Raw genomic sequence first — 27,735 nt, 5'->3', positions numbered from 1 at the left:
AATCATTCAGTTCACTCTGGTAATATTGAAACCTGGTATTGGGTATCGCATATCTGCTGCACGAGATTTACAAACTTCAGCTAGTGAAATCATGTCTTCTTGCTGCGTCATGTAAGCTGCACTACCTTCACGGTGGCGTTAAACCCTCTGTGGTGACATGTTTGCATGACAGCGATGGTTTGTTTTGACAGTTGACGATTAGTTGAAGACTGGACTGGTGTTGGCAGCATTAGCACTTAAGATGACATGATATCACATTCAGGAGATGTAAAGATAGTGGTGAAGGACTATGCTTCAATGCTCAATGTTGTTGGTCAGTATGCACCACCAGCTATGTATGTGGACATTTGTGAGGTGTCCTTTTATTAGAGTCTCCACACAGGTGTCCAGCTGTCTCACAACCAGATACAAACTTCCAGACTGAGTACTGCACACACAGCTCTGCTACATATGCGCATCACACACACCACAGACATCTCTGCTACATATGCGCGTGTCACACACCGCACACACAGCTCTGCTACACATGTGCATCACACACTGCTCTGCTACATATGCACGTCACAAAAGCACACACAGCTCTGCTATATATGCGCGTCACACACACCACACAGCTCTGCTACATATGTGCGTTACAGTCAACTGTGCTGCATACAGTCTTGATTGCCCTCTGCTAGTTTAGGATTCTGTGATGACGTCACCATCATGTGTCAGGGGCAGAGCCAGCAGCCCGTGACTAATCACATGACGATGACATCATCATATCACCTTTCAGGAGATGACTGCTGTCTGGCTCTGCAGGTTTTCAATAAAGTAAAGCAGCAGAGATATTGTCAGCATCCTGTGATTAGAGGCGAAGCAAAGAGCCCAGGTGACTGATCATATGACGGTGACATAATCAAAGGTCCTGTGAGCACAAGGTTGCTGTCAGACTTTGCATGTTTTATGCTGTAGAACCTGCGATAACGTCACCAGCATGTGATCAGGGGTGGAGCATGAGAAGCACTCACGGACACGTGGTTGTTAGGACCTTGATATAGGGGCACAATCTAAGAATTTTCGCTTCCCCTTTTGAAGCTTCAGACCTTGTACAAATATAAAAAAAACATTTCCCCAAATACGCTAAATCATAATGTAATATAATTTCATTTTCAAGAAAATATGGGGCAGCAGAAAGTCGAGGAAAGGAGGAGGAGAGGAAAGAAAAAGAGGTGGTGGAAAGGGAGAAGGAGGGTGGAGAATGTGGAAGGGTGCGATAAGGAATAGACTCACTGCCCAAATACACACAGGGGCCCTACCTGACTGTCACATAGATCATAGAATGGTAGAGTTGGAAGGTACCTTCAGGGTCATCTGGTTCAACCCCCTGCTCAGTGCAGGATTCACTAAATCATCCCAAACAGATATTTCTCCAGCCTTTGTTTGAACACTTCCATTGAAGGGGAACTTGCCACCTCCTGTGACAACCTGTTCCACTCATTGATCACCCTCACTATCAGAAAGTTTTTTTTCTAATATTTAATTTCTGTCTCCTCCCTTTCAGTTTCATCCCATTGCTTCTAGTCTTTCCTTGTGCAAATGAGAATAGGGCTGATCCCTCTGCACTGTGACAGCCCTTCAGATATTTGTAGACAGCTATTAAGTCTCCTCTCAGTCTTCTTTTTGCAAGCTAAACATTCCCAGATCCTTTAACTGTTCCTTAGAGGACATGATTTGCAAACCGCTCACTATCTTGGTAACTCTTCTCTGAACTTGCTCCAGTTTGTCTGTCTTTTTTTAAATTGGGGTGCCCAGAACTGGATACAGTATTCCAGATGAGGTCTGACTAAGGAAGAGTAGAGGGGGATAATTACCTCACGTGATCTAGACTCTATGCTTCTCTTAATACATCAATTACCTCACATGATCTGGACTCTATACTTCTCTTAATACATCCCAGAATTGTGTTTGCCTTTTTGGCTGCTGCAACACATTGTTGACTCATGTTTCATCTATGATCTATTAGTATACCCAAGTATTTTTTACATGTTCTAATGCTTAGCCCAATACCTTTCATTCTGTATGTGCTTTCATTTTTCTTGCCCAAATGTAGGACTTTGCATTTCTTCTTGTTAAATACCATTCTTTTAGTTGCCGCCCACTGTGCAAGCTTTTTTAGTTTTTTTTTTTTTAATACTCTCTCTTCACTGGTGTTAGCTATCTCTCCTAGCTTTGTGTCGTCAGCAACTTTGATCCGTTTCTCAACAATTCCCTCCTCCAGATCATTTATAAAAATGTTGAACACTGGGCCTAAGACAGAGCCTTGTGGTACCACACTTGATACATTCTTCCACTTGGATGTGCAGCCATTTATGACCACTCTTTTTGAGTACGATCACTCAGACAGTTGTGAGTCCACCTAATAGTTGCCTTGTCAGTCACATATTTGGTCATTTTTCCAATAAGTATAGTATGAGGTACTTTGTCAAATACTTTACTAAAGTCAAGATCTACTATATCCACCGCATTTCCCTGATCAACCTAGTCAGTGATTCTGTCATAAAAGGAAATTAAATTTGTCTGGCATGACTTGTTGGTTGCAAACCCATGCTGGCTCTGGTTAATTACTCCATTTTTATCCAAGTACTTGCATACATGCTGTTTAATAATTTGTTCAAAGATATTTCCCGGTATGGAAGTCAGGCTCACAGGCCTGTAGGTTCCTGGATCCACCTTCTTCTTCCCTTTTTTGAAGATGGGGACATTCCTGTTCTCCAGGAATTTTCAAAGATTATGGCGAGTGGTTCAGCAATTACGTCTGCTGCTTCCTTTAGTATCCTAAGATGTAATTCATCTGGATCTTGAGACTTGAATTCATTTAGGTTAGCTAAGTGTTCCCTCACAATTTCTCTGCTTACAGATAGCTTGCATTCTTTTATTACCCCAATAGCACAGGGAAGATCAGTTGATGTTCCCTCTACTTTTTAAGAGAAAACAGATACAAAATAGGAATTTTAAAGTTCGGCCTTCTCAACATCATTCTTAGCCAATTCACCATTTTCATCTTGTAAGCATCTAATAGCATCTTTGACTTTTCTTTTGACATACCCCCAAAATCCTTTTTTTATTGCTTTTGGCCTCAGTTGCAAGCCTCAATTCATTATTAGCTTTTCTGACACTTTCCCTATAGTTTCTGCAGACCGCATTATATTCTTTTTTTAGATATTCCCCCTTCTTTCCATTTGATAAACATATTTTTCTTCCTTTTTAACGTGTGCAAGTTCTGTGTTCATCCATCCTGGTTTCTTTAAGTGCTTCCCATTCTTCCTTCTTTTAGGGATTGTTAACGATTGTGCTTTGAGAATCTCATTTCGCAATATTTCCCAACCTTCTTGGACATTCTGTACTTAAGAACATCCAGCCATTGGATTCTTCCTACCCTCTTTCTGAGTTCATTAAAATCTGCCTTTCTGAAATCCAACCTTGAGGTGGGAGTTTTCTCAGGTCTTGCATAAGACTTAATAATTAATGCCTTGCAGGCCTTGGCAGCTGATTTAACCAGTCCTCCACCTCATTGAGTGACAAGAAAAACATTGTTATGTCATTGTGTGTGACACAAATGCGACCGAGGAACACCATAGAGTACTTTATGTCCGCATCTCGCAGCCTGTGCTTGAGGTTGAGGAGGCTCTAAATTTTTCGAAGGCGCCAAGAAATCTGAAAAAATGGATATGTTGGCAGTGTTAAATTTGAGTTCTTGCTTGCCTCTGGCTGTCTGTATGGCGATGACTGTATCTTTTCTGCTAATGGGATGGAGAAGTAACCGCCTTGATGGAGCACCTGGAAGAAGGGGACGAGATGGGATTCTATGGGCATGTTCTACTGCAAATGAATCAGAGATGACGGCCTCAGGGAACAGATCTTTCAGCCAACCTTCCATGAATTGGCATGCATTTTGTCACTCGGATCGCTCTGGCGACCCTAGTATACAGAGATTGTTCCTGCGTAATCTATTCTCCAGATCATCCGCTTGTTGAAACCAGGAGTCTGCCACCTTCTCTAGGTCAGAAATTGTAGATGGAACAGAAGCCACATTGTCCTGCAGCTGCAAAATCTGTCTCTCAGCCTCCTACACACGGCCGCGAAGATTCTGCATATCATGGCGCAAAAGGCCTGTGTCGACCTTGACCTTTTCAATTATGGCAGTTAATGAGGATGTACTGGACTGCATGGCATACAGAAGCTGGGCAGTAACCTAATATAGTGTGGGTTTTGGCTCTGTTGGAAAATGGGGGAAAGAGTCTAGTGCTTCAGGCTGCCATCCAGCACTGCCAGACACCCCCTGTTCGCTGCTGGTAGATGGCTCATGTGCAACCTCCTTCATACGTTCTGCTATTGTGGAGGAGGAATGTTGGTTCATTTTGGATGATTTGCCCTCACTCCCCCTCCTTCCCACTTGTGAGCCGATGGTTGTGGATGGAGAAGAGTAGTATGGGGTTAGAATCTGAACCTCTGTTTCTCAGAGGGAAGAAGCTCAATGCAGATGGCTGTTTATCCAACTTGGCTCCGCTCATTCAGGAAAGATGCAGGTCTCAGTTTCTCAGTCGGAAGGAGCACACTTCAGGTGGCTGAATAACAAACTCGGCTTTGCGCAACCGGGGTGGATGCAGGTTCCCAGTTTCTCAGAGGGAAGAGTCCCAATGCAGGTGTTTGTATGACAACCTCAGCTCTGTGCAGCTGTAGTGGCCCAGAGTAGTGCCCCCCCCCCCCCCCCCATCATTTGTAAGTCTGTTTGTCTTTAAATAGGTTTTTTGTCTCTTTGTCCTGTCAGCATGTTATGATTGGTTGTTTGAGTAGAATAGGGAGGAGTTAGGGAGAGATAGAGAAATAGTGTGGTGTGAGTTGTCAGGGAAGGAGGTGCACGCGGGAGAGATGGGCCAATGCTCCTGCCGGCGCTAAGCTGTGGCTATGTCTCTGCTGCTATAAGGTTTGACTCCTCCAGGGATGAAAGTCCGTTAAGGCCAAAGTGACAGTGGTTTGAGAGACCGTGAAATCTAACCAAGTGTCCTTCAGATAGCAGCGACTTAAAATGCTTGTGCTTGATAAAGGAATCGTCTTTTGTCAGAGAACTTCAGCAAAAGTTCAGGAAACTATTCCAAAGCTTGTAACTTCATGTTGTGAATTACCAGTAACTTGACTGTATTAGAAAATTAAAGTTGGAACTATCCTAATTGTCTGTGAACTCCTTTATCCAACGCGAGTAACTAATAACTTATCTAGGGACACTGGTGTCACGATTATAATCTGGGATTGAATTGCAGTCAATGAGTCCACTACAATCTTATCTCCCCTGCTAGTGGCTGGTTATGCTTCAGCCTTTGAGGAAAGGAGAGGGTAGAGCCACCGTGAACTGCTGTCATCTTGTACCCCGTTGTCTCATCGGCTGAAGGACTGATTCTTGGCCGCTGCAGAGCCAGAGTGGGTGCAAGACTCCGAATCCCAGACAGAGGAGGCACAATGAAAGTAGCTGTGTGACAAACTCGGCTCTGCGCAGTCGGCTAGATGCAGGTTCCTAGTTTTTCAGAATGAGAAAGCTCAATGCAGGTGGTTGTAAATCAAACTCGGCTCTGCTCTATCAGGATGCATGTAGGACTCCAGTATCACAGAGGGAAGAAACTTGATGCAAATGGCTGTGTGACCCACTCATCTCTGTGCAGCCTGTACAGATACAGGTCCTCAGAATCTCAGTGGGAAGAAGTACAATGACTGAGGACAAATGACAAACTCAAATCTGACCTGCACTGGTGTAGCAGAGTCTTGCAGTCTGACACATTCCCTCTGCTGGTGCAAGGATCAGATAGGCAGCCTGCTTCTCTCTGTGGGGACTTGGAGGCTCTGTATTCTAATGAGCTGTCTCCAGCTGCTCTCACAGGTTCAGGCTGAGAGGCTTTCTGCCACTTATGTTATCTGTCCTCCCCTGGCAGGACACCTCACTCCACAGCTGCCTCTTAACTCATGTGGGGGGAGAAGGGTCCTCCTGTGCCCTCTTCCGCTCCTGCAGTGTTCTGCGACCGCTCTGTGCTGGACTGGGAGCCGACCTGGTGCCGGCCCAGCATGACAGCCTCTATACTGGCCGCAGGTGGGAGCCTACTGGCTACTCACTACAGCGGTCGTCACGCTCCTTGGCCACTCCGCAGCTTTGTGAGTCCGGGGGTGTATTTAGTCCCAGGTTAACGGCAGGATGGTGAAAGGATGATAGGTGTCTTGAGGAGCTGCAACTAGGTGCGTTTGGCCATCTTTACCCCCCTTAATGTTTTTAGTTTTCAATTGACAGAGCTCTATGAGGGCTTGTTTTTTGCAGGATGAATGCTAGTCTTCATCGATGTTATTTTTGGGAACATATAACATTTTCATCACTTTTAATTCCATTTTTTTTTCTGCAATTCCGGCATGTTTATTGCATTCACCATGTAATATAAATAATATTTTAGATTTATTCTGCAGGTCAGTATGATTATATTGATACCAAATTAACTCTTTTTTTTCATGTTTTGCTTTTTTTTTTTTACACTTTTTAAAAAAAAAAGTTTGTATTTTTACCACCGCATTAAAAGACCCCTCTGTCAACGGAGATGTGTGATGTGTTTTTCTGCAGGACAAGCTATCCTTTTTAATGGTACAACTTGGTGATTTTTTTTATTACATTTGATCTTTCTATTTTGAGTTTTGTGAGGCAAGATATGCAAAATGTGTTATTTTCAACATGCTTTTTTCATGGTGTGCTCTTGCAGTTATATAATGTACTAACTCTTTTGCATAGGTCACTACCAACATGGAGATATCAAATTTGTGATGGTATCTCTGAAGTCATTCAGAAGGCCCTGCATTCTTGTGGAAAAATCGTAATTCCCCATTTCCCCCATATCTCCGCAAGCGAACCTCCAAATTTTTCTGGTTATGATTTTATCTATTCATCGATATAAAGCGTGACCCATAAATTATAACCAGCTATGTGGGTACACCATTCGGGGGTGTTCTGGGCTTCAGACCTCACTGTGTTTAGATGCATTTCATTCAGCTGGCCCACCAGGTTCCAAAAATATGAGTTATATCGGGATAGGACCTTAATATACCCCATAATCTTTATTAAGAGATTTCCTTCTGATGTGACTCTTGCAGCCAGGATATCTATGGCAAATATCTAAGGTGTCAATCTTCACTGGCAGGGGATAAATTAACATCCCCCTGTCACTGACTAAAAAGGCCTATTTACACCCAACTGAGCGATAATTATGGCATGTAAATGTGGGCATCATGCACTTTTCGTCTGAATAATCATTTTTAGGTGAGCCTAAAACCATTGTTCAGCCACAGAGAGATAAAGTATCTCTCAACAGACCAAATGCTGTGTTCTCCACGGACCCCTGAGATTACATTGTATTCTACCAGCAGCCTGTGTGAGAACAATACAGCTGTGTGCAGAGCCCAGCCCACATGCTGAGCTCTGCAAACAGCTCCTGGAGGCCCATTTACATTGAAATGAAGGTAATAAAGTATTAATGGTTACTATTGTCCATTAACACTTTGTGCAAAATGATCGCTAAAACTTCCACACTTTTAAATCTTTTGAAAGATTATCTTTGCATGTAAATGGACCTGAACTTGATTGCCACCAGAACAAAGGACCTTCCTATGGCCACATCTACAGCAAGGGTCTGGCAGTTGAGGGTTAGGAAGAGGGGATGAATATTGAGTCTACTCAGCTTTCCCAGGGTCCTGACAATTACCAATGCTATCTATCTGTAGACAACATGGATGTCATACAGCCAGGCCTAAATGGGCTGATATTAAGTGGACTCTAACACACCCCTAGGGCCTGAGATGCACAAAATGTCTGACAGCCTACCAGTCTCTATATCACAACGCCCATTGTTTCAGTGGGGCCTGCGCCATAATCGCCAGCCCCATTGTTTTCAAAACTCAGCAATCCTCTGCTGTGGCTCCATATTGCAGTCACACGTGTGAAGTTAGGCTTAGGGGGAAAAGGTGGGGTTTTGACTTTTTTTGTCCTACTTGGGAACTTAAATGTCCCCACAGTTGATTGTTCCTATAATATATATGTATTGTCCTATCAGGCTCAGCCGAAGGCAGACACAGATGGGTGCCATATAAAACCTATCAAGACCCCGTGATCATATCAGCAGGAGTCCCATGGGCAACAGATGAAGCCCCTCTCTCTTCCGCCTTTTACATGCCATGGATGCAGTCATAGCGACATGTAAAGGACTAAACGGCAAGGATCAGCAGTTTCTCTGATCCCAGACACCAGAGCTGGAGCCGGGTTGTCTGATGATTACCGTGCTAAGCTTTTATTTCAGCACCGTTAAAAGGTTTAGGGGTGGCCGTTAAGGTGGTGAGTAACATGTAATGGTTGGAAGTATATGGGGCAGTTTATTACTATAGCTACCATCCATGTATTGTAGTATGATAGTCAAACAGCAGACTTTTTTTTTTTTTCTGGTTCATGCTGAGTTGACAAGTGGTTCCAGCCTCACCTGGTATCAGCCAGTATACCTAGTGCCCTAAAAGTAACATTTATAGCATGTTGATTGGGAACATAATTGTCATGTCCATGTGACATAAGCACCACGCTACTACGGACGCAGGGTGACAGTCACACCTAATACAGTTGTATAACACCAAGCACTGTAGGACAACGCACACCACTCCTGGAAGATGAAAGCCTGTATGTCACGTCCGTGCGGCACAAGAGCACCACGCTATTACGGGCGCAGGGTGATGTTCACACCTAATGCAGTTATATAACACCATGCACTGTAGGACAGCGAGCACCACTCCAGGTAGATGAAAGCCTGGATGTCTCGTCCATGCGGCACAAGAGCCCCACGCTCTGGTAATAGTAGTGCACCACGCTATGCAGGACAGTGAGCACCACTCCAGGAAGATAGAAGCCTGTACCTAACCAAACAGGGAGGTGAAGGCTCCCTGCCTGAAAGTGGAGGAATTCTTCTGGTAAGGACAGCCCCACTGTCTTCTTCTTTTTGGGCCCTGACTATCCCTATAGGAAACCCTGAAGAGATGAACTGACACCGCAAAGCAATACAATAAAGGTAACAGAAATACAACTGCCAGGATACCGCAGCAGTTATCTGGATAAGGAGCAATTCACCCAGTATATAGGATCACCAGGCTCCAGCCTCTCCTCTAGAGAACTGAATAAGCAGCGGGGAGTACAGGGAGGGCTAAGAATATAAAGCTCTCCACACCTGTTGATCGGAAGAGCAACTAGAGAACCACACCTCCAACCTTCTCCCAGGAATGACTAATAGTCATCATGCACCCATGTAGCATAGAGAGACAGCAACCAGCAGTCTCCACACAATGTACATTAACCCTTGCCCTGCACAGCAGGACAACAGGTCTGAGCCTGCGTCGAGGCCACCATGCCATGACGCTGTCACGACCGACAAGCCGCAACAATAATGTACTGTTTGCTCTGTTTTACTTTTTTGTGCTGTGCATATTTAAGTGTACTAATACAAACTTCACCATAAGTATATATGTGTATATGCAATCATTAACTCCCGATTCCATTACTACAACTCGCTATACATTGGCCTTCCCCGCACCAAACTCTCCCCTCTCCAATCCATACTAAACGCGGCAGCTAGGCTCATATTTTTATCCAGCCATTTCTCAGACGCTTCTGCACTATGCCCGTCACTGCAGAACTAAATTTAAACTCCTCACTCTCACCCACAAAGCTCTCCATGACCCCGCGCCACCATACATCGCCTCCCTCCTGTCCGTACACCACCCATCCCGCACACTCCGATCCGCTAACACACTCAGACTAAACACCCCTGTAATACGAACCTCACATGCTCGCCTACAGGACTTCACCAGAGCAGCACCCATCCTCAAGAACACTCTATCCCAAGGTATCCAGACTATTCCTTGTGCACGAAATTTCAGATGCACCTCTTCAGGGAGGCATACCAAATCTCCTGACTTAGTCCCCCTGCCCTTCTCTATGACTCCCCACAACGTCCACCCTGCTTATTGCGACCCCTATCCCTGCATCTCCTTACAGCCCCACCCCGTTTGCTTTTTAATAACTGATTAACTCATGTAACAGTAAAATATGTCCTATATTGATAGGACCTTAAAGGGGTTGTCCCGCGGCCAAAACGAAAAAATTTTCACACCCCAGTCCCCCGTGTTAAGCAAGCATCACAAACTACCCATGTAAATCGGTTTTTAGAGCGTTTCTGCTCACCATGAACTGTTTTATGAAGTTATAAAAATCTTCTTCCAAGATGGCCGCCGTCATTTCCCAAGGTGCACCGCTGGTCTTCTCCCATGGTGCACTGCGGGTCTTCTCCCATGGTGCACCGTAGATGTTCTTCTCCAGTCTGAGCTCCACTGCCGATTACATCCACCTCATTGGCTGAACGGCACCATGTGATGGGGGCGGAGCTACGCGATGACGCTGAGTAGGGGGAGGAGCCAGGACACAGCTCGTGAGCCCGGACCATCCAGAAGAGGATTCCTGTCTGCGCAAGTGCGACTATTGCGGCGACCAGAGCAGAAGTTTGGTCGTCGCCATGGAGACGGGGACGCCAGCACCGGGAGGGGGTAAGTGTATAACTTCTGTATGGCCAATATTTAATGCACGATGTATATTACAAAGTGCATTAATATGGCCATACAGAAGTGCTGAACCCCCACTTGCTGTCGCGGGACAACCCCTTTAAAAGCTGCTCACCACTAAAGAAGCTACTACTTCAAAACCGCTATAAAAAAGCCAACTGCCCATGCAGACAAAGATCTTACTACTTAGAGAACTGTCCTGTGGACTGATGAAACAAAGATAGAAGTGTTTAGTCATATTGACCATTGTTATGTATCGAGGAAGAATGGGAGGACCAAACAGCACCACACTAAATGTGATACTGGGTGTGGCAGCATCATGTTGTGTGGCACTCTGCTGCAGGAAAGACTGGCGCACCTTACAAACATCATTTGCCACTATGAGGCAGGCAAATGATGTCTCAAGACATCAGTCAGGAAGTTAAAGCCTATATTAACCCCCAACATACTTCCAAAGTCATGACAAAGGGAAGGTAATGGAACGGCCATCACAAAGCCCTGACCTCAGTCCCTTAGAAAATGTATAGGCAAAACTGAAAAAGTGTGTGCAAGCAAGGAGGATGAAAAACTGGACTCATTACACAGGTCTGTCAGCAAATTATTGTGAGAAGCTTGTGGAAGGCATCCTGAAGTGTGTGACTCAAGTAATTCTACCAAATACTAACCAAGTGTAAGCAGGGTTAGATTGGGAACCCAAAGTGGTTTTAAGTTGTAGATGGGCCCAAACCAGCAGCATGTTGGGGGAACAGTTGTAGGAAGGGGTAAGCAAAGCCATGTGAGTGGTAGGAGGAGAATAACCCATAAGGCATGCCTAGCTCACCACCACAGATTTTCTATGAAGTACAGAACATGTGTTGACATCAGTCAAAATTCCCTTACGGTTTCCGGTCTGAAAAAGGTCCATTTAGTATTCCCTTCTTCTTGTCTCTGCTACAATATATTACATGTGGTAAATGGCTTGATTGGTTGACAGGGAGGGGTTTTCCCTGGGCAGCCAATCAGCCATTTCCTAAGTGTATATATTCCAGCCCCGCCCTTAGTGGGTGCTGGTCATTCTCCTTTGTGCATGCATGCTGTGTGGAGCTTCGTTTGCGGCCCTTTATCAGATGAATGATGTCTGATGTCTTGTTTTGCCAAATTGAAAGGCAACAAATTCTGATGTGGCTATAAAGGAGGACATATGGGTTAATATAAACACAATTTTATTAATAAGATAAGAATTGAACAAAGTTATATAAAATAGGTAATAGTCAAACTAAGATACATTAAATAGTTTATATTCCGTACACTTTTACCATATTTCTTAGGCAAAGACTAAATACTGATATCACCCAGAGACATCCATGAACACATTCACATTACACATGAATATACTTACATCCCATAAACCTCATCTGTCTTGGAACATCAACTGAAGGAAGACGCAGCGAAAGACAAAGAACCAATCCCATCTGTAGGTGCCTTCCTAAGGCCTCATTCACACGGGCAACACGGCATCGCCGCGAGAAAATCGCAGACATATCACATTGCTGGTCCATGCGATGTTGCTGCTGTTTCTCTCGGTGATACCGTGACTTTGTAGCACCACATGTGAGGATTTTCAGGGGAGGCTTGAAATATAAGCCCTTTCCCGAAAATAAGCCATAGCTGAAGAAGAAAAAAAAAAAATACACATACATCACCTTAGACAGCCCAGCCGCATCTTCTCCCCGGGCCCCTGGCATTGATCATCATCTTTTCTTCTGGCCGGGGATTGAAAAAACCTTGCCTCCTGGAAGCGCTGGCTGTGATTGGCTGATGCTTAGCCAATTACAGCCAGCATTCGATAAATGGCTGTAATTGGTTCAATCATAGCCATTCATCGAGCGCTGGTTGTGATTAGCTAATCATCAGCAAGTCCCAGCCAGCGCTTCCAGAAGGTGGGGATTTCACAATCCCTGGCCTGAAGATGAAGGTGAGAAGTGAGAGAAAAAATGTACAAACGCATAACTCACAGAAAAGTAATCCAAGAATGCTCCATCTGATAAACTGCAGGGCGGCTCAATCACCATAGACCCTGGTAGAATGCAGGGAGCCAGACTGCAAGCTAAATGTTCAGTGTCGACTGGAGGCCCATTTACACGCAGCTACAGGATGGATTTTAAGCTTAAAATCCTTGTTCAGACGAAAAGTGCACAATGCGGTTTCTTTTCAGGAATTATTGCAACTTAGAGGAGAAAAAAGTCATATTTTTGCAAAGATGTCGTTTTAAAGACAGGATTTTTTTCTATAGGGCACATCAAAATGAGTATTTACATCTAAAAATAGATCCCCATGTCCTGTGTTCAGAAACATATCTGTTGTGGACCGTGAAATCTCAAAGCTCTCAGCTATGTTTGGTAGCCAGGAGCATGGAGATTTTAAATTACACTGGCAATCCAGGGACCTTAGGTACTTAATTTTATCTCCCCTCACAGATATGATCCAAGAGGAGAGATGAAACTTCAATTGTTAAAACTTTTTTTTTTCTTTTTCTCACACTTTTTTTTTCTCACACTTTGGATAACAGCAATCATGTGACCAGAAACGGCATACAGCGGCTCCCGGTGATATCTCTCTGTTCTGGGCTGCACATGCTAGCTGGAAGCCAGAGACATTTTAAATTTCCCGGGCTGCGCCCTTGTGTGTACACACTCGACGTATGACATCTGGTGCGCATGCATAGAAGATGCTGTCGGGAGCGGGAATCCAGAACCCCACGGGACATTGCGGAGGACGGGGGTAAGTATTTTTGGCTGCCCTAATGGAACCGATCCATGAGGGGAGCTAAATCTTTAACTTTTTATTTACTTTTTATTCACTTTTATGCAATTACCGGCAATTGCGTGACTGGGGGGCTTCTCGCAGCTCCCCATGATAGCTCCAGGTTGTCGGCTACCTCTGTTAACTGGCAGCACGGAGCTGTCATGTCCACAGCCCACAGGGCTTTAATCCGCAGAGCGTGTTTATAGAGCCCTGGTGATTAAACTTTACTAAAGTAGGACGTAAAAAGTCTATGGGGTGGTTACTAAGGGGTTAAGGTGCTTTTACATGGGCCGTCAGTCTTTTGGACGACTGCAGAGGCACGAATGTCACCGCTAAAGTCTTTAGCGCTTGTGCAGAGTATTTAAACAGAAAGAGTTGCCACTGGATCTCCGGCTTCTCATTCGCTTCTTGCTCAGCGCTTCACCTCCTATGTGAAGCGCTGAGTCGGGAGTGTTTATACGGAATGAAAAGCCTGTGAGCTAGCAGACTTTTTTAAGATGGCTGAAAAGTGAGCTTACACAACCGCTAATGATGAGTGATTGTTTTCGCATTCATACTGAACAATTATTGCTCAAATTTGTTTGTATTTTTAGTAATATTACTGTATACATTATTACTGTATAAAATAAAGAGCTGACTTCAGTTTTACGGGATCTCATCTCTTTAAGGATTGAGGTGGAAACCAAAGTGATTATTGAATGTTCAGTGCAGTCTGGGACTGACTACATGAACCTGAACCAGAAGAACGATTATGAATTATTGGGGCCCACAGTCAATGAACAGGGTGACTCTGGCACTGTTTCAGCGGTCCACTTACCACTTTATATATGTCCGGACGGTAAGTTACACAGTTTATTCCTGTTGCCACTTTTCTTGTTTATAGAATCATAGAATGGTAGAGTTGGAATGGACCTCCAGGGTCATCTGGTCCAACCCTCTGCTGAGTGCAGGATTCACTAAATCATCCCAGACAGATATTTGTACAGCCTTTGTTTGAAGACTTCCATTGAAGGAGAACTCACCGCCTCCTGTGGTAACCTGTTCCACTCATTGATCACCCTCACCGAAAGTTTTTTCTACTATCTAATCTGTGTCTCATCCCTTTTGGTTTCATCCCATTGCTTCTAGTCTTTCCTTGTGCAGTTGAGAATAGGGCTGATCCCTCTGCACTGTGACAGCACTTCAGATTTGTGTAGACAGCTATTAAGTCTCCTCTCAGCCTTCTCTTCTGCAAGCTAAACATTCCCAGATCCTTTAACCGTTCCTCATAGGACATGATTTGCAGACCGCTCACCATCTTGGTAACTCTTCTCTGAACTTGCTCCAATTTGTCTTTGTCTTTTTTAAAGTGCGGTGCCCAGAACTGGACACAGTATTCCAGATGAGGTCTGACTTGTTAGACGTGTTTCCATTGCTGGGAATCATAAATGGGGTTTATGTCCGACCGGCACGCAGCAGCTTTACAGTTTACAGCTAAACATAATTGGTGTAGAAGTGATAAGTTGAGTAACTTGCGCTGATCTTTTCTTATATGCCAGTCACATCTGGAGCTGCTGACACAATACTGATGATGATCATCTCCCACTATTTACTCCTTGTTCAGTGTGTTCAGCTAATGAATTACATTCAGAAAAGTAGATTCATGCACATTAGACACTGTACAGTATACTCTCCCAAAATGCAGTGCGGTCCAGGGCTTTACTTTAGAGGAGCTTATGTGTACACAGTAACACCACCAGCAGAATAGTGAGTGCAGCTCTGGAGTATAATACAGGATGTAACTCAGGAGCAGTACAGGATAAGTAATGTATGTACACAGTGACTCCACCAGCAGAACAGTGAGTGCAGCTCTGGAGAATAATACAGGATGTAACTCAGGGCAGTACCGGATAAGTAATGTATGTATACAGTGACTCCACCAGCAGAATAGTGAGTGCAGCTCTAGAGTATAATACAGGGTGTAACTCAGGAGCAGTACAGGATAAGTAATGTATGTATACAGTGACTCCACCAGCAGAATAGTGAGTGCAGCTCTTAAGTATAATACAGGATGTAACTCGGGGTCAGTACAGGATAAGTAATGTATGTACACAGTGACTCCACCAGCAGAATAGTGAGTGCAGCTCTGGAGTATAATACAGGATGTAACTCAGGAGCAGTACAGGATAAGTAATGTATGTATACAGTGACTCCACCAGCAGAATAGTGAGTGCAGCCCTGGAGTAAGGTGTGGTTTGTTGGAGCTCCTCAGAGAACCAGGGTGTGGTTGCAGTCCCAGCAGGAAGCTTGTTTTGGATCCCAGGATCAGTGCATGTAGCTGGGCTTCTTTTTCTATGGAGTCCCGCACCTCCCCCCCCCCCCCCCGGCTTCGGTCGGGGGGGCAAGTGCTGAGAAGGCAGCGACAACACCATCAGCGGCGATGGCGGCATACGTGGTCTCAGCAGCAACAACTAAGAAAGCCGGAGCAGTTGGGAAAGCTGCGAAAAGAGAGGGTCTAGGTTGCAGGCGCAGTGACATGGCCCAACAGGTAGGTGCAGCCGCATCTGATAGCGCCGGAAGTGAGATCATGACCCGCAGTCAAACTCGCAGCCAATTGCTTGGCAAAGGAGGTAAGCTGCAATGGAGCAACAGGCAGAAAGGGGAGTCTGTGGTAGAGCTTGCCTCCCGTCTGGCCACCAGCATGGCGGATTATGAGCGTGCGGGGAAAGAAATCATCCTTCAGAAGGAGAAGCTGCGGTCGGCAAGGTTGCTGAAGGACCAGACTGCGCTAAAAGAAACAAAGATGCAATCAGCAAGTCCATACAGGACTTTAAGGACTGCATACAAAGGTGCAAGGAAGAGAGGGACAAGATTCTAGAGCAAAGTGGTCCCTTTAGGGAAAAATTACTTAACAGTGATAGATTTTCCAAAATGGCGTCAGGAGACAGTGGTCACAAGGAGGCTGATCACTCCAGCGATGGGGACAGCAGTGGTGACAGTTCTGAGGAGGACACCTACCAGGATACTCTGAGGGAGCAGCCTGTCTGCTCAGGAGAGCAGACCCAGAGTGGCACTACAACCACCAGCAGCCTCCAGCCGGAGCAGGTAGCGCTGCCTCCAATCTCCGGGGATTCGGATCCGGAGGAAGATAAAAGCGATTGGGGCGCTTTGATAATGCAGCAGATACGGCTGTTGAAATCCCCCCTAATATGAGCGGCCTTCAGTTTGGTGGTGATTTACCAGAAGAGGATGTGAAAATCAAGGCGAAGAAAAGGGGAAAAAAAAAACCTAGTACAGGAAAAGTATGTGTATGTGACGGGGGGTGCTGGTTTGGCTGCAAAGTCTGATCAGGGCACCCCCACCCTGAGAACCCCGGTTTCAGACTCTGCAGTGGGTTTTGAATATGGGAACGGGGATAAAGGAATTAAACTGGCCGGCTCCTCTGTCCCTGTTTCAGTTAGTGTAGTGACAGAAACAGCCAGCAGGGCGGCCAGCACAGGACAAGGCAAGGTGGCAAAAGATTATGGCAATGGCGGAACTGCCTGCGCAAGTAAGGCCAGTGATGCGGAGGGTGCTGCGGGGTCGGGATCGGGGGTCCCCCGTGCAAAAGGTCGGTCTGCAGGGGTCCCTCAGTCTAGGTCCCAGTCTAGGTCCCAGGCACCCAGTGATGTGGAGGCTGCTGGCAAAAGTAAAGGAAAAGGCAAAAATAAAAATATTAAAAGCGCCAGAATGCAGAGTGCTGACCATGGGGGGTCATTACGGTGGTTGCAGCTGCGCAAGATGGGGCAGCGGTGCCACCCCCCCAGGTCTGCCAAGGCCAAAACAAAACCCGCTTGTAACCCCAAGTCTGGTCCAGAGGGTATTGGTTTGAAAGGTGCGGATGTTTCTGGTGCAGCCCACGTGTTTGATGCTCCGACGCACTCAAAGGTACGGGCTGCAGCTACTGTTCCTAGCACAGGGGCACCTATTGTACATATAGGCACAGGTTCTGCGGATAGTCAGGGTGTATCACAGGTTCCAGTTGCCCCTCCGGCGGCGACAACAGCTGGGAGGAGTTATGCCAGTGTCGCCGCTGGAGGGGAGGGGTCCTCCTTGTCTCCAGGCTCTAGAGAGGGCGTCTTGCAACAGCGCCTCCTGGGGGCTCTACGGAAGGGGGAGAGTTCAATCACAGTTGGAGAAAGAGAGGTGAACCTATCTCTTTGGACAGAGAGACACGGTTTAGGGGCCTTCCGAGAGCAAAGGGGGGACACCGTATGGTCCCTACCGACATCCGGGCAGGACGTCAGTCGTAGGAATGTGGTCCGTCTTTGTTGGAGAGGCAATGATGCATGCCCCCCTTGGGCGAGGGTAGTGGAGCTTCTGCTAAAGATGGGCTTCAGGGCAGTTGACATCTTTACCCTGATCCATCCCTACGGCATGTCTGAGTTTGATATCAGTTTCGTTCACCCAGAGGGTCTAGAACACTTCTGGGGGAATTATGAGCTGATGAAAAGCGAGCCCGGCTGGCGCGACTTTGCCGTCCAGGTGGTGTCTCGCCAGAACAAAGTCAAGAAAGTGACCGTTTTGAGTCGTAATGAGTCGCTTTCTTGTTTTGATATAATGACGTGGCTCGGTCGATATGGAGAGGTGACGGACATGCCCAGAAAGAACAGGAACGAGCACGGCATCTGGTCCGGGGCCTGGACATTTATGGTCAAGCTGAAGTGTTCAGGTAACTCAATGGCTCACATTCCATCTGCAGCTTTCCTCGGCAGGGATCGTATCCTGGCATTTTACCAGGGGCAGCAAAGCTCTGCTACAGGTGCGGCGACCCCTCACACTTGAGCGCCTCTTGTAAGACCTTGAAGTGCGCTCTGTGTGGGGGTGTGGGTCATCTAGCCGCCTCCTGTGTGGAGATTAGGTGTAACCCGTGTGGTGATCTCGGTCACCCATTCAGTCACTGTCCATGCTCCTTTGCGAATGCGGTCTCAGCCCCTACGGATGGGGGCCATGGTGCGGCCTCCAGGGGTGAGGGAACTAGCAGAGGTGGGGGAGCTCAGGAGCCAGGAAAGAACCAGCAAAAGACGCCTGCTGAGCAGAGGCGTCAGGACAAATGCAGACGGAGCAGGGAGCTGACAGGAGCACCCACAGCAGGTGGATCAATGGTGGCCCCTGTTCCTGAAGCAAATTTTGCGGTTGAGGCTTTGAGGGACAGCGAAGAGGACAGGAGGATCCAGAGGGAGGAGGGAAAGATCAACTCTTCAGATTCCTCCCACTATGAGAGTGTGGATGAGGAAGGAAAGAGGTGGTTAGAGAAACAGCGTAAGCTTGGTGCCACTAGGAGAAAGTGAAGTGGGGATTCAAGATCTTCTCCCACCCCGGGCCGAGTACTAGAAGGAGAAGCCTGCTCGTCTGCAGTTGGACTCTCCAATAGGTACCGGGCCCTTCGAGACATCTCTTCCTCCTCTGAGGGGGAAGCAAAGGGCAAGGTGCCTGGGGCAAAGAAAGGGTCAACGGGGGGCGCTGAGTCTCCTCCTTGTGGAGGCATAGTTCCTTTCGGGGAGGGGGCTACTCTGGAGCCTGGAAACAAGGACGATGGGGTCGGGGGATCCCCTGCTATGGACACATCCATGTCTAAAAAAAGAAGCAAGGGGCTTTCCTCCGACCCCGAAGAAGCGGGTGTGAGGAAGAAAGCCATCTAATTTAATCACTCATGATGGCGGCACCCACTCCGCTGACGCTGGAATTGATTAATGTTGCCAGCATTAAGTCGGATACGGCTAGATTTGCGGCCTTTGATTTTCTCGGCTGCGTTGAAGCCGACATTTTATTTTTGCAGGAGACCAGGCTGTCCAATGTGACAGCCTTACATAAAGCAAAAAGGGAGTGGAGGTCCGGCCCTTCCTACTGGTCTCTTGCGGCCGAGCCGTATAGCGGAGTGGCGGTCCTTTTTACCGCAGCGGTTGAATGCCGACGAGTTATTGAATTAGTAATGGGAAGGTGCCTGATTCTAGATGTCCTCATGAAGGGACAGGAATTGAGACTTGTAAACATCTATGGTCCCCAGTCAAAAAAGGACAGGAAGAGTCTCTTTATGAGGATCAAGCCCTACCTTTTTACCAGCCTCCAAGTTGTCTTTGGAGGTGACTTTAATACAGTCACAAGAGCCCGTGATAGGGGAGGCTCTGGAGACAGGCGGTTGGCTTTTCATGGCATCGCACTTAATAGTGTAGCTAGCGAGGCTCGCCTGATGGATGTCCACATCCGGCACACCCCAGGCCACGAGGGATTCACCTTTTATAGGGGTCAGAGCAGGTCTAGAATAGACAAGTTTTATTTGAAGGAGGAAGCCATCTCTTCACCAGTGTCCGTTGTTGAGGTGGAATTCTCCGACCACTGTCTAATATTATTTTCTCTGAATGTTACAGAGGCCCCCCGGATGGGTAGAGGTTTGTGGAGACTGAATTCATCACTCCTGGAGGAAGCAGAGATAAGACAGTCCAGGCATCTGAGGTTGGAGAGCTCATGGAAGAATCTCGCTGCCCTCCTCTTGAACATTTCCCATCACTCTGCAGAAAATCCTCAAAGGACTGTACAACGGCCTGAGGAGGAAACTCAAACATCTCGTTTCGACTGGAGGTAGCTGCGAGGAGATCTCCAGAGTGAAATCTTTACTCAAGACGTGCCAGTATGACAGACACGCATCCTTGGTTTTTGAGAGGGATTTCGGGAAGTACCGCTCGCCCGACCCTTATAGAAACTGTAGGATGTCAGTGAATAGTAAAGTGGTCACTGGAATGATTGACAGTACGGGGTCCCTGAATCGATCCAGATCAGGGATTCTGGACGTCGTCAGATCATACTACTCGCAACTCTTGGGAAAGAGGGATCTAGATTCGGAAGTGATGTCGGCTTTCCTGGCTGAAACTGTCCCTGAGCTGGGGGTAGACACCTCTCTTGGTGTTTTGACAGAAGAGATCAGAGTAGAGGAAGTAAGATTGGCGATTGATGGGCTCCGCCTCAAAAAGTCACCAGGTCTGGATGGATTAACATCCGAGTATTACAAGACCTTCAAGGACCCCTTGAGTCCTCTCTTGACTGAGGTATTCAATGAGTGTCTTTCCTCGGGCACTCTGCCAAAGTGAATGAGGAGGTCAGCTTTGATCATTCTGTCAAAGGGTAAAGATTCGAGCCGTATTGAGAACTGACGTCCCATAGCGCTTCTCAATATGGACAGGAAGGTTCTGTCAAAAGTGCTGCTTAATCGGCTGGTGAAGTTTGCACCCCGGCTCCTCTCGGGGGCCCAGCATTGCTCTGTTCCAGGCCGTAGCACCTTTAGTGCTGTTCTCGGTGTCCGGGAGGCAGTGGAGCAGGGTAGGGCTGGTCACTGGGAGGGGTAGTTGCTGTCCTTGGATCAGGCCAAAGCATTTGATCGGGTTAATAATGAGTACCTCTGGTCAGTCCTTGTGAGATACGGCCTGCCAGTGGGGTTTGTTGATTGGCTGCGAACATTATATGTAGGGGCTGAGACTTTCCCGCTGGTGAATGGTTGGCCCAGCCGCCCTTTTGAAGTGGGGTCCGGCATCCGTCAGGGCTGTCTTCTAAGTCCCCTATTGTATGTGTTTGCGATAGATCCCTTCCTTAGGAGGGTTGATTGTGGACCTATAGCAAGGGTTGGGATGGACCAGGCAGTGCCGGAGGCTACTATAGGGCAGTGGCGTATGCCAATGATGTCACGCTCTTCGTGTCCTTGAGAGAGAGAGGAGGCAGAGTTTGTGGTGTCGGAGGTGGATCGCTACTCGGAAGCTTCCGGGTCTATGGTCAACTGGGATAAGTGTGAAAGTCTCTGGTTAGGAAGGGGGGATCCTGCGTTTGATCTCCCGGACTCCCTTCCGGTGCCACAAACTTCAGCAAAAGTACTTGGCATCAAATTCAGCCAGAGGGATTACCCCATGCAAAATTGGGTGGACAGGCTGGATGGTGCAACTCACAAACTTAATCAGTGGAAGGGTTGGTCTTTGATCCTTCGGGAAAGAATTAGTCTGATCAAAACATACCTGCTCCCGTTATTCATCTACCTGGGCAGCGTATGCATTTTGCCAGAACCTCTCTGGACCCGGGTCTATAACCTGTTCTTCCTAATGTTGTGGTGGAATAGGTTGAACCTGATCAGGAGAGATGTTACATACCGCACAAGGAAACTAGGGGGGTTTTCTATGGTCAACCCCGTGGTGTTTCTTGTAAACACCTTTTTTAAGATCAACATAGGCAACCTCTGGCAAGAGAGGGCTCCTCCGTGGGTCTACTCCTGCCGGGGATGGCTTCAGCCTTTCTTCAAGGAATGGGAGACAGGAGGGTGAGTGAAGGACCTTCGCACGCAGCACGGATATCTCCCGGCTTACGCTACTTTGGTTCTGAAGGTGATACGCCGGTGGGGTCTGGGGATGTGGGAGATCAGGACTCTAACGAGGAGGTTCCTCGATGAAAGAGTTTTGTTGACCCATTTGTTGAGCCCCTGGTGCTCAAGGACTGCCCAAGTCAGGACCTGGAGGGAGGGTTACATTTACTGAATTCACCCTGGGTCCCCTTGAAGTTTTGGGACTTGGCTTGGCACTGCTTTCACGGGAGACTGTATGTAAGGGGTAACTTGAAGAGCAGGCCTCTGGTGGATAGGGGTTGCCCCCGTCCGGAGTGCAGCGACGTGCTGGAAAGCATGGAGCATTTCCTGCTTCAGTGCCCCTTTAATACAGAGGTATACCAACGGGTAGGGGTCTCCATAGGCTGGCCTCAGCTGGCACACCTCTCCTATGCGGAGTGGGATTATGGAGCCTTCAGAGGTCTTGGTGGCAGGGACCACTGCACTTTATTTCTAGTTAGCCTAGTGGTCAGGTTCCACATCTGGAGTGCACGGTGTTTAATCTCGACGGAACTGAAAGTCCTCCTCGTGGATACGGTATGCAGGAACATCCTGGGTGACCTGGTGAAGATATACGTTCTGTGGAGTATGAGAGGCTGGGCACATCTAAGGCTTCTCTCCTATGGAGAGGGCTTGTATTTCGTTAGGGACAGTCTTTTCTTAATTTTCTAGGGGCAGAGTAGGGAGAGAGGAGGGACAGGATAGGTAGAGAGGAGGGATAGGGCAGGGGCAGTTTCTATGAAGGGTCAGACTGAGGGACAGATTAAGGACAGTCTAGGGCAAATTAGGAAAAGAATAGGGAGACCTTTTAAAAAAAAAATGCAAGGGATAGTACTTTGTGATGTCTGTGCCCTGCTTATCCCCTCTAATCCTGGTGGGGGGCTGTGAGTGCACCATGAAGCTTTTTGTTTTGGTTTGGGCAAGATGGAGTGAAGTAAGGCTGCAGGTAAGCTGACCTTAGGCTTTCAGGTTATGTTAATATATATCGTGTATGTCATGTGTATTGGTTAGTATATGTATATATTCACGTTCTGGGTAGTAGTTAGGTTGGGTGGGGTGTTGGGGGGAGTGGGATTAACGCCTTGAGTCGTAGCCTGGCGCATCCCGAACATTGAACTTTGGGCACGGACTGGTGGAGCGGGCATGGCCCCCAGGCTGCGGCAGGCAGAGTGTTGTATAGTTTATATATTAAAAAAAAAAAAAAAAATCACGGTGTGGCTTGGCACGTCCTGAATAGAGATGAGCGAACGTACTCGTCCGAGTTTGATAGTCGTTCGAGTATTAGCATGTTCGAGATGCTCGTTACTCGTAACGAGTACCACGCGATGTTCGGGTTACTATCACTTTTATCTCTGAGACGTTAGCGCGCTTTTCTGGCCAATTGAAAGACAGGGAAGGCATTACAACTTCCCCCTGTGACGTTCAAGCCCTATACCACCCCCCTGCAGTGAGTGGCTGGCGAGATCAGGTGTCACCCGAGTATAAAAATCGGCCCCTCCCGCGGCTCGCCACAGATGCATTCTGACATAGCTGAGGGACAGTGCTATCGTGTTGGAGCTGCTATAGGGAGAGTGTTAGGAGTTATTGTAGGCTTCAAGAACCCCAACGGTCCTTCTTAGGGCCACATCTAACCGTGTGCAGTACTGTGGAGGCTGCTTTTTGCAGTGTTGCACATTTTTTTTTTTTTTTTGGTATATCGGCCGTGCAGAGCATTGCGCCCTGCAGTAATACTCCAGGGACAGAAGTGCTTAGGCAGGGAGAGCGTTAGGAGTATTTTAGGCTTCAAGAACCCCAACGGTCCTTCTTAGGGCCACATCTAACTGTGTGCAGTACTGTGGAGGCTGCTTTTTGCAGTGTTGCACTTTTTTTTTTTTTCTGGTATATCGGCTGTGCAGAGCATTGCGCCCTGCAGTAATACTCCAGGGACAGAAGTGTGGAGGCAGGGACAGAAGACATATTATTGATTGAATATAGGCAGTGGGCCTTTTCTAAAAAATATTGGGCACAAAATCTATTTGGCCTGCCTGTCACTGTGCTCAGTGTTCTGGGTCTGTGTGTGCTGGGTGTAGTAGTTCTACAAAATCATACGCAGCCAGCTAGGTGTTACAGCAGGCTTGCGCCAAATTATTTCCTGGCGTTCCGTAAGCGAAGTCAGCCTCCAACCACAGGCCAATAAGCGGCACATTTAATTACAGCGTTCTGTTTCTGCATTACTGGTAATACAGCATGCTGAGGGGTAGGGGTAGGCCTAGAGGACGTGGGCGCGGCCGAGGACACGGAGGCCCTAGTCCGGGTGTGGGCACAGGCCGAGCTCCTGATCCAGGTGTATCGCAGCCGACTGCTGCGGGATTAGGAGAGAGGCACGTTTCTGGCGTCCCCACATTCATCGCACATTTAATGGGTCCACGCGGTAGACCTTTATTAGAAAATGAGCAGTGTGAGCAGGTCCTGTCGTGGATGGCAGAAAGTGCTTCCAGCAATCTATCGTTCACCCACAGTTCTGCGCCGTCCACTGCTGCAACTCAGAATCCTCTGGCTGCTGCTCCTCCTTCCTCCCAGCCTCCTCACTCCATGAAAATGAGACATTCTGAGGAGCGGGCAGACTCCCAGGAACTGTTCTCGGGCCCTGCTCAGATTGGGCAGCAGTGGTTCTTCTCCCACCAGAGGAGTTTATCGTGACTGATGCCCAACCATTGGAAAGTTCCCAGGGTCCGGGGCATGAGGCTGGGGACTTCCGGCAACTGTCTCAAGACCTTTCAGTGGGTGAGGAGGCCGATGACGATGAGACACAGTTGTCTATCAGTGAGGTAGTAGTAAGGGCAGTAAGTCCGAGGGAGGAGCGCACAGAGGATTCAGAGGAAGAGCAGCAGGACAATGAGGTGACTGACCCCACCTGGTTTGCTACGCCTACTGAGGACAGGTCTTCAGAGGGGGAGGCAAGGGCAGCAGCAGGGCAGGTTGCAAGAGGCAGGGCCGTGTCCAGGGGTAGAGGCAGGGCCAGACCGAATAATCCACCAACTGTTTCCCAAAGCGCCCCCTCGCACCATGCCACCCTGCAGAGGCCGAGGTGCTCTAAGGTCTGGCAGTTTTTCACTGAGAGTGCAGATGACCGACGAACAGTGGTGTGCAACCTTTGTCGCGCCAAGATCAGCCGGGGAGCCACCACCACCAGCCTCACCACCACCAACATGCGCAGACATATGATGGCCAAGCACCCCGCAAGGTGGGACAAAGGCCGTTCACCGCCTCCGGTTTGCACCGCTGCCTCTCCCCCAGTGCCCCAACCTGCCACTGAGATCCAACCCCGCTCTGAGGACACAGGCACTACCGTCTCCTTGCCTGCACCCACACCCTCACCTCCGCTGTCCTCGGCCCCATCCACCAATGTCTGTCAGCGCAGCGTCCAGCCGTCGCTAGCGCAAGTGTTTGAGCGCAAGCGCAAGTACGCCGCCACGCACCCGCATGCTCAAGCGTTAAACGTGCACGTAGCCAAATTTATCAGCCTGGAGATGCTGCCGTATAGGGTTGTGGAAACGGAGTCCTTCAAAAGTATGATGGCGGCGGCGGCCCCGCGCTACTCAGTTCCCAGTCGCCACTATTTTTCCCGATGTGCCGTCCCAGCCCTGCACGACCACGTCTCCCGCAACATTGTACGCGCCCTCACCAACGCGGTTACTGGCAAGGTCCACTTAACAACGGACATGTGGACAAGCACAGGCGGGCAGGGCCACTATATCTCCCTGACGGCACATTGGGTAAATTTAGTGGAGGCTGGGACCGAGTCAGAGCCTGGGACCGCTGACGTCCTACCCACCCCCAGAATTGCGGGCCCCAGCTCGGTGGTGGTATCTGCGGCGGTGTATGCTTCCTCCACTAAAGCACCCTCCTCCTCCTCCAACGCAACCTCTGTCTCGCAATCAAGATGTGTCAGCAGCAGCAGCACGTCGCCAGCAGTCGGTGTCGCGCGGCGTGGCAGCACAGCGGTGGGCTAGCGTCAGCAGGCCGTGCTGAAACTACTCAGCTTAGGAGATAAGAGGCACACGGCCCATGAACTGCTGCAGGGTCTGACAGAGCAGACCGACCGCTGGCTTGCGCCGCTGAGCCTCCAACCGGGCATGGTCGTGTGTGACAACGGCCGTAACCTGGTGGCGGCTCTGCAGCTCGGCAGCCTCACGCACGTGCCATGCCTGGCCCACGTCTTTAATTTGGTGGTTCAGCGCTTTCTGAAAAGCTACCCACGCTTGTCAGACCTGCTCGAAAAGGTGCGCCGGCTCTGCGCACATTTCCGCAAGTCCCACATGGACGCTGCCACCCTGCAACATCGGTTTAATCTGCCAGTGCACCGACTGCTGTGCGACGGGCCCACACGGTGGAACTCTACGCTCCACATGTTGGCCAGGCTCTATGAGCAGCGTAGAGCTATAGTGGAATACCAACTCCAACATGGGCGGCGCAGTGAGAGTCAGCCTCCTCAATTCTTTTCTGAAGAGTGGGCCTGGTTGGCAGACATCTGCCAGGTCCTTGAAAGTTTAAGGAGTCTACCCAGGTGGTGAGCGGCGATGCTGCAATCATTAGCGTCACCATTCCTCTGCTATGCCTCTTGAGAAGTTCCCTGCAAAGCATTAATGCAGACGCTTTGCGCTCAGAAACAGAGCCGGGGGAAGACAGTATGTCGCTGGATAGTCAGAGCACCCTCCTGTCTATATCTCAGCGCGGTGAGGAGGAGGAGGAGGAAGATGAGGAGGAGGGGGAAGAGACAGCTTGGCCCACTGGTGAGGGTACACATGCTGCTGGCCTGTCATCCTTTCAGCGTGTATGGCCTGAAGAGGAGGAGGAGGAGGAGGAGGAGGATCCTGAAAGTGATCTTCCTAGTGAGGACAGCCATGTGTTGCGTACAGGTACCCTGGCACACATGGCTGACTTCATGTTAGGATGCCTTTCTCGTGACCCTCGCGTTACACGCATTCTGGCCACTACGGATTACTGGGTGTACACACTGCTTGACCCACGGTATAAGGAGAACCTTTCCACTCTCATACCTGAAGAGTAAAGGGGTTTGAGAGTGTTGCTATACCACAGGACCCTGGCGGACAAACTGATGGTAAAATTCCCATCCGACAGCGCTAGTGGCCGAAGGCGCAGTTCCGAGGGCCAGGTAGCAGGGGAGGCGCGGAGATCAGGCAGCATGTACAGCACAGGCAGGGCAACACTCTTTAAGGCCCTTGACTGCTTTATGGCTCCCCAGCAAGACTGTGTCACCGCTCCCCAGTCACGGCTGAGTCGGCGGGAGCACTGTAAAAGGATGGTGAGGGAGTACGTAGCCGATCGCACGACCGTCCTCCGTGACTCCTCTGCCCCCTACAACTACTGGGTGTCGAAGCTGGACACGTGGCCTGAACTCGCGCTGTATGCCCTGGAGGTGCTTGCTTGTCCTGCGGCTAGCGTCTTGTCAGAGAGGGTGTTTAGTGCTGCTGGGGGAATCATCACAGATAAGCGTAACCGACAGTGCCGACAGGCTTACACTCATCAAGATGAACAAAGCCTGGATTTCCCCAGACTTCTCTTCTCCACCAGCGGACAGCAGCGATACCTAAGCAATACGTAGGCTGCACCCGCGGATGGAAGCATCGTTCTGTATCCCCATCAAAAACGGGGACCTTTTCGCTTCATCAATATGTGTATAATATTCCTCCTCCTCCTCCTGCTCCTCCTCCTGAAACCTCACATAATCACGCCGAACAGGCAATTTTTCTTAGGCCCACAAGGCTCAGTCATATAATTTTTCTAAACAATTTTTATACGTTTCAATGCTCATTAAAGCGTTGAAACTTTCACCTCAACCAATTTTTATTTTAACTGGGCTGCCTCCTGGCCTAGTTACCAATTAAGCCACATTAACCAAAGCGATTAATGGGTTTCACCTG

The 27,735-nt window shown here is 48.4% G+C and overlaps 1 protein-coding gene across 1 annotated transcript in view; it reads left to right on the top strand.

Moving 5' to 3' along the window:
- Positions 1-27,735, top strand: part of LOC136578042 (NACHT, LRR and PYD domains-containing protein 1a-like) — a 123,716-nt gene that overhangs the window by 37,584 nt on the left and 58,397 nt on the right. Inside the window, exon 8 of the mRNA XM_066577951.1 lies at positions 14,106-14,275. Within this exon, the coding sequence (XP_066434048.1) occupies positions 14,106-14,275 (170 nt within the window). The remainder of the gene's footprint in view (positions 1-14,105; positions 14,276-27,735) is intronic.

This window comes from Eleutherodactylus coqui, chromosome 8 (assembly GCF_035609145.1).
Source record: "Eleutherodactylus coqui strain aEleCoq1 chromosome 8, aEleCoq1.hap1, whole genome shotgun sequence".
Lineage (NCBI taxonomy): Eukaryota > Metazoa > Chordata > Amphibia > Anura > Eleutherodactylidae > Eleutherodactylus > Eleutherodactylus coqui.
This window is presented reverse-complemented; position numbering and strand designations above follow the sequence as displayed.